The sequence below is a fragment of the Triticum aestivum genome, chromosome 1D, assembly GCF_018294505.1.
Source record: "Triticum aestivum cultivar Chinese Spring chromosome 1D, IWGSC CS RefSeq v2.1, whole genome shotgun sequence".
Lineage (NCBI taxonomy): Eukaryota > Viridiplantae > Streptophyta > Magnoliopsida > Poales > Poaceae > Triticum > Triticum aestivum.
In genome coordinates this window covers 7,805,323-7,812,319 of record NC_057796.1, presented here as the reverse complement: position 1 = coordinate 7,812,319, position 6,997 = coordinate 7,805,323, and the positions used below count along the sequence as shown (strand labels likewise).

At 47.5% G+C, this 6,997-nt stretch overlaps 2 protein-coding genes across 2 annotated transcripts; one reads left to right on the top strand and one right to left on the bottom strand.

The window, feature by feature from the left end:
• Positions 1-261: 261 nt before the first annotated feature.
• On the bottom strand, positions 262-2,083 carry LOC123162364 (coiled-coil domain-containing protein 96). Its single transcript, XM_044580156.1, has 3 exons — positions 1,830-2,083; positions 645-1,007; positions 262-553 (listed from the first exon to the last, which is right to left on the bottom strand). Exons 2-3 carry the CDS (start codon positions 1,002-1,004, stop codon positions 380-382), a joined length of 534 nt encoding a protein of 177 aa, XP_044436091.1. The 5' UTR covers positions 1,005-1,007; positions 1,830-2,083; the 3' UTR covers positions 262-379.
• A 232-nt stretch (positions 2,084-2,315) lies between these two features.
• LOC123156761 (disease resistance protein RPM1) lies at positions 2,316-5,919 on the top strand. Its single transcript, XM_044574942.1, has 2 exons — positions 2,316-4,742; positions 5,569-5,919. Exons 1-2 carry the CDS (start codon positions 2,316-2,318, stop codon positions 5,917-5,919), a joined length of 2,778 nt encoding a protein of 925 aa, XP_044430877.1.
• The last annotated feature ends 1,078 nt before the right edge of the window (positions 5,920-6,997 follow it).

The following is a 6,997-nucleotide window of genomic DNA, read 5'->3' as shown; positions in this document are numbered from 1 at the left end:
AAGCCTCAACCTCAAGTCAGCCTGGACACGGTCCGGGCCGGTCCGGGCCCGGTCCGAGCTGGCGTTTGGACCGGCCGCCGGCGGTCCGGTCCGGACCGGACCGAGCTGTACAACGAGCTGGTATTCTGGGACCGGACCGTTGGGGTGCCAGCTCGGTCAGGCCCGAGAGGACCGAATGGACCGGCCAGCTTTTAGGTCCTATTTGTTGCCACGCAGTGTCTATTTGCTGCTTTTAGGTCCTATTTATTGTGAGGCAGTGTATGTTTAGGCATCTGCTGGTTTTGGAGAGTAAATTAAGCAAAAGTACAACAACAACACTACTGTTAGCTACTACCTAGGCTGTGTTCTACTGTTTAGGCATCACATAGTGATAAGCTTACTAATGGATGTAATATGACATATCAGCACCCGCTTGCAATGGAGGAACCACAAACAGATTCTGCTCCTCATATTCCTTGTCCTTGTCCTCATCTATGTCCTCGTCCTCGTCGTCCTCCTCATTCTCCTTCTCCTCGTCCTCGTCGTCCTCCTCCTTCTCCTCGTCCTCTACCACCTACACACATGAGCGCACAAATAAGGAAAACAACAACTATATGGTTATATGGAAATATGGCTACATCAAGCATCAAGTAAAGCAATCATACAATAGTAGATGCATGAGGCAGCTCGGAGCCGATTGCGGAGCCGGAGGCAGCGGCTTCCGCGGCACGCACGCCGGCACCGGTGCGGTCAGGGAGACGCGGAGGAGGTGGAGGGTGTTTTTTTAAGCTACAAATCAACTCTCCCATTGGGGCATTGGGAAAGTCTTTCTCCTTCCTAATCTGCACCTTAGGTTTGCTCTTCTTCCTCGGAACCGGCAGAGGCAGCGGCGAATCTTGCCTAATTAGGTAATTCAAGCTCTTTTCCTTTGCCTTCGCCTTCCCATTCGCCTTGCCATTCTCCTTACCAGCACCCTTCGCCTTCCCATTCTCCTTACCAGCACCCTTTCCCTTCTCCTTCACCATTCTCTGCAAAAAAACAGCACATAATATCCACAGTCAGTACATCAACCATCAAGTGCAAATAATTCATCTTCTACTTGTTGTAGCATAGAAAACCTTGTTCGGCACATACTGTCTACTCTCTAGAACTACATCTCCTGACCAAACATGTTAAATCATCTAGTACTAGTGCAAACAAACATATGGTCATCTAGCAATAGTGCGCAATCAAGCATTTTTTCAGAAACTATTGTCACTTGTCAGTATAATCTCCTGCCTAAAGTTTGCTGTTGAAACACTACATATGCATATACTGGCATTCTCTTGCTCTTGCTAAAATGCATTCAGGCATGCCATTGCCATCAACCGTAACCATACGCTTCACTGTCAGTCACCATAGTAGCAAACGCCATCTAAAAATTCATGTTCGTATGTGTTTGTACAGTGATGTTGCCTCTCAAATTACTAGTGTATCAGCGGAGCTTTCCTAGTTGTTCTTCTTTGGTGAAATCTACCGCTGGTCTCTAATATGTCATGCACAATGTATAATGCACAGAAATATGCTGCACACTATTTAATTATTATAGCATAGAAAACCTTGTTGAAACACAACATCTCCTGACTAAAGTTTGCTGTTGAAACACTACATCTCATGAAACTCTTACATTAGTTCAAAAAATTCAGAAACTCTTAGTGGGACAAAAGTTTCTTGTTCAAACACTACATCTCCAGATCTCCTATCTAAGTCTCTAGCACTGAATCATCTCAGTTCGGCGAGGGAGACTTAGATTCATCTTCAGAAAATTCAGAAACTCTTAGTGGGACAAAAGTTTCTTGTTCAAACATTACCTCTTCCTCTTCGTGGCGCTCGGCGAGGAACCAGGGAAGGCGGGACCGATGGCATGCTGGCCTTGCTGCATCCCCGACGTACACGTGCTCCTCCAGCTCGGACTCGGACGAGATGGCGCCGTTGGTGAAGGGGAGAGGCCGCGGGCGACGGCGCCGTCGCCTTAGGGTTAGGGTTAGGGATTGGAGAGGAGGAGGCGCTGTGAGGAGAACGAGAAGGGAATCGACCCAGGAGGAGGGGGAATGGAACGAGGAGAGGGGGGTCGCTCGCTCTGTCTAGCCAGATGGCCTTTTCATGGGCCTTGCACCATCGGTCTGCTCGGTCGGCCCGGTTAAAGACCGGACCGGACTGAACTTTTCGCGGTCTGTATTTCTGGGCCCGGATCGTCATGTTTTTCTACCGGGCCTGGACCGTACGGTCCGGTCCTGAACGGGCCACGAGCGGGCCGCAAAGCTTGCTCGTGTCGTCCAGGCTGAACCTCAAGAACCATGGCGGAGGGTGTTGTTGGGCTGGTGGTGGCGACGCTCGGCGCGGCGCTAGCGACAGAGGCGGCGTCCTTCGGCTGGTCGCTGGTCGCCAAAGAAGCCGCTGCCCTCAGGGACGTCTTCGGCAAGATCCGCCGGTCCAAGGCGGAGCTGGAGAGCATGCAGGCCTACCTGCACGAGGCGGAGCTGTTCAAGGACACCGACATGACCACCGCCGTCTTCGTCGGCGAGATCAGGCGCCTCGCCTTCCAGATGGAGGACGTCGCCGACGAGTTCACCTACAAGCTGGAGGACTGCAAGCATGGAGGGTTCGCCGGCAAGACCAGGAAGCGGCTCAAGCATATCAAGGCCTGGTACCGCCTGGCAGCGAAGTTCCAAGAAATCGAAGCCAAGCTGGAAGATGCCAATCGGAGGAAGAAGTATTACACCATCAGACCTTCACCTGCTGCCAAATCGACGAGTCAAGGTAAGGGTCTACACTTCACCAGAGATGAGGATCTTGTGGGGATCGAGGAGAACAAGGGAAAGTTGGTGAAGTGGCTGACCCCTGGCGCCGGTGGTGATGGCGATGATTTGGAGCAGAGCAGCAGCAAAGTCACCACGGTGTGGGGGATGCCTGGTGTTGGTAAAACCACTCTCGCTGCTCATGTGTACAGAACCGTCAAGTTGGATTTTGATGCCACGGCATGGGTAACCGTGTCAGAGAGTTACTGTCTTGAAGACCTGCTGAAGAAGATTGCCACTGCGTTCGACGTCGAAGTCGATGTTGCCAATGTTGAGATGAGAGGCCTAGCAGAGTCCATCCATGACCACCTTCAAGGTAAAAAGTACATCTTGGTCCTGGATGATGTTTGGACTCCGCTTGTGTGGTCAGAGATAAGGAATGTCTTCCCAACTTCAAACTGCATAGGCCGATTTGTTATTACGTCAAGAAAGTATGAAGTGTCACGCTTGGCAACTAGGGAGCATGCAATTCACTTGCAACCTCTAAAAGCACGTAACTCCTGGGTGTTGTTCTGCAAAGGAGCTTTTTGGAATGATGTTGACCAACGGTGTCCACCGGAGTTGCAAGAATTGGCTTCAAAGTTCATAGCAAAGTGTCAAGGCTTGCCTATTGCTATTTCATGCATTGGTCGCCTACTCTCCTGCAAACCCCAAACTCCCGCCGAATGGGAGAACGTGTATAGGGGTTTGGATTCGCAGTTGGCAAAAGATGTGATGCCTGATGCTCATATGATCCTAAAGGTCAGCTTGGAGGACCTTCCGTATGATTTGAAGAATTGTTTCTTACATTGTGCACTATCCCCAGAAGATTATGTATTACAGAGGAGGAAGACAATGAGGCAGTGGATTGCGGCAGGATTTATCAGGGAAACAGATGAGAGCAAAACATTGGAGGAAGTGGCAGAGGGATACTTGGTTGAGCTTGTGAACCGAAGCCTATTACAGGTAGTGGAAAGGAATTATGCTGGAAGACTGAAATGGTGTCGGATGCACGATGTCATACGCCTTCTTGCCCTCAACAAAGCCAAGGAGGAATGCTTTGGTAAAGTTTATAATGGCTCTGGTGGTACTAGGGCATTCTCTGTAGAGGGTGCACGTCGCATATCGGTTCTTGGGGGGAACATTGAACAACTGAGCCTATCTGGTACAACACAACTTCGTGCGCTCCATGTATTTGAGAAGTATATCAATGTTGATTTGCTGAAGCCTATCCTAACATCTTCGAACCTACTGTCGACATTGGATCTGCAAGGTACCCGTATCAAAATGTTGCCTGATGAGGTATTCGACTTGTTTAATCTGCGTTATTTGGGCATTAGAGATACCGAGATCGAAAGCCTACCTGAAGCAGTGGGGAGGTTACAAAACTTGGAAGTTTTGGATGCTTTTGAATCTAAGCTGATGTATTTGCCAAACAATGTTGTGAAGCTTCGGAAGTTGAGGTACCTGTATGCGTGCCCTCCTAGCACATCAGAAGCTGTAAATGTAGGCGGAGTCAAGGTGCCTAATGGGATGCAACACTTGACAGGACTGCAGGCTCTTCAGTTCGTCGATGCCAGTCTAGAGTTTCTGCGTGAAGTTGGAGATCTGACAGAGCTGAGAACATTCGGTGTCTGCAACGTGAGAAGTGAACACTCTGCTGACTTGAGCAATGCTATCACCAGAATGAGCCATCTTTTTCATCTCGAAATTTGTGCTGCAGCTGAGAATGAGGTGCTACGGCTGGAAGGGCTACATTTACCTCCTACCCTTTCTTGGCTTGGTTTAACAGGGCAGCTAGAAAAAACAACGATGCCTCAGCTTTTCTCTTCTTGGTCACACCTTGATAGCCTCACTCGGTTATACCTGGCATTCTCCAGTATTGATGAGCAAACCTTTTCCGGTCTGTGTGTGTTACGGGGTCTACGCTTTCTTGCGCTAAGGGAGGCTTTTGGAGGGAGGAGATTGAATTTTTACGCAGAGTCATTTCCAAAGCTTACGCGTCTATGGATACGGGGCACACCACAACTCCACCAAGTGGTTATAGAGGAGGGTGCGATGCCAAACCTCGTCGAGCTATCGCTTAGAGACTGTCCCAAGCTAAAATTTCTTCCTAATGGCATGGAACACCTTGCGGCCCTTGACAAATTAAATCTGGAAGACACATTGGAAGAGCTGATACAGAAACTCAGGCAAAAGAGAGATTCAAATGAATGCAGCAAAGATGTAATGAAGATTAGCCACATAAGGAATGTTAGAGTTATACGGAGCCAGAATGGACTTCTTGAAAGGATTAGGTGATCATCACAATTCGCATACCAGAAATGGGAAATATTGGTGGGGTCAAGGTGCCTAATGGCATACAATACTTGGCAGGACTGCAGGCTCTTCAGTTCATCAATGCCACTCCAGAGTTTCTGCGCGAAGTTGGAGCTCTGACAGAGCTAAGAACATTCAGTGCCTGCAATGTGAGAAGTGAACACTCCGCTGACTTGAGCAATGCTATCACAAGAATGTGCCATCTTGTTCATCTTGGAATCAGCACTGCAGCTGAGAATGAGGTACTGCGACTGGAAGGGCTACATTTACCTCGATCCCTTTCTTGGCTTAGTTTAGGAGGGCAGCTAGAAAAAGATTGATGCCTCAACTTTTCTCTTCTTGCTCACACCTTAATAGCCTCACTCGGTTGACCCTGTCATTCGGTTTTTTTGATGAGCAAACCTGTTCCAGTCTCTTTGTGTTACGTGGTCTATGCCTACTTTGCCTACTAAAGGCTTTTGAAGGGAAGAGGTTGGATTTTTATGTAGGATCATTTCCAAAACTTAAGCATCTATGGATACAGGGCGCAGCACAGCTCAACCAAGTTGGAATTGAGAAGGGTGCAATGCAAAACCTGGTTGAGCTATTTTTCGCAGACTGTCCAGAGCTAAAGTTTCTTCCTGATGGCATCGAACACCTTGCAGCCCTTGAGAGATTAGGTTTGAAAGACACGTCAGAAGAGCTAATAGAGAAACTCCGGCAGAACAGAGATTCAGATGAATGCAGCGAAGATGTAATGAAGATTAGCCACATAAGGAATGTTATGGTTATACTAAGCCAGAAAGGAGTCGGGGAAAAGGATTAGGTGATCATCACTGCTTGCAGGTCAGGGTTCGCTGTTTCATCTTTGGTGCGTATATTATATTTGCATAATTAAATTAGTTGGTAGCTAGCGATGGCTGACACGAATTTGTGAACTAAAGCTAATTGATGTGATTCCTCTCCATGTTCATGTGTATCTTCTTCACCTATACTAGAAACAGAAATATGCAAGCTGAATAGCCCTCATATTAGTGTGTCTTATATTGCATTTAGGATATGTATGTTTTCCACCAGCCGGGGTTCGGTCCTCGTGGACTTGAATCTGAGTCCAATTTGTTCTCTGTTTTTTCTTGGGAAACCAATTTGTTCTCTGTTAATATAACTAAATAGCTCTTTTGTTTAAAGTATGTCAAAGAAAACCGATGTGTGCCTTTCATATTTATCCTAAATAAATAGGCTGAGCCGCCTGTCCTATTTACTAGCATTGACAAAGATAGGAAGATTCATTCACTCCCCTGACTGACTGACCGATCGACTCTTTTGCGATTATTATCAGACACATTTTGCTCACTAGGGAGGAGACCAAGGACGTTGAGGTGATGTGGTTGTTAGTTGGTACATCAGTTTCTCAATGAAAATCTGGGCCATTCCTTGTTACTACTGCTATATATGAGCTTTGTCATGCTTTTCGTCGAAGACATATAAGAAGATCTGCTGTGGGTCGATCAGGCAAATATAGAGTTACATTTCCATGAGCCTGACGACTTGCTAGCTGCAAAGAAGAAAAATATTCCGTCCGTTTGGAAATAACTGACGTGGTTTTAGTTCAAAACCACGTCTGTTATTTCTGAATGGACGGAGTAAATGTGACTTGGCATGATTGGCCGTGGGCAATCCTGAAGGGGAAGCTCTGCAACAATGCCAACCCATGCGTCTTCTTCCACATTATGCTGTGTGGAATGAGTGTTTCTCCTCATCAGTTAGTGGTAGTTTCTGTTGCCTAGCTACTTTTATTGGCATCGTTACAAAAGCTTCAGCATGTCTGCTGGTACGCATGTACCTCGTGCGATCATTGTACAGGAGTGGTAGCGATTCTTGGCTGACCCATCTTTCTAGCTTGT

What these genes read in the sequence shown, in the direction of transcription:
- LOC123162364 (XM_044580156.1), bottom strand. Translation starts at nt 1,004, where the DNA reads ATGGTGAAGGAGAAGGGAAAGGGTGCTGGTAAGGAGAATGGGAAGGCG. An exon ending in TGCCTCATGCATCTACTATT is followed by an intron (nt 554 to 644) that starts GTATGATTGCTT and finishes TCATGTGTGTAG; the next exon opens with GTGGTAGAGGACGAGGAGAA.
- LOC123156761 (XM_044574942.1), top strand. Translation starts at nt 2,316, where the DNA reads ATGGCGGAGGGTGTTGTTGGGCTGGTGGTGGCGACGCTCGGCGCGGCG. An exon ending in GCTTTCTTGCGCTAAGGGAG is followed by an intron (nt 4,743 to 5,568) that starts GCTTTTGGAGGG and finishes TGCCTACTAAAG; the next exon opens with GCTTTTGAAGGGAAGAGGTT.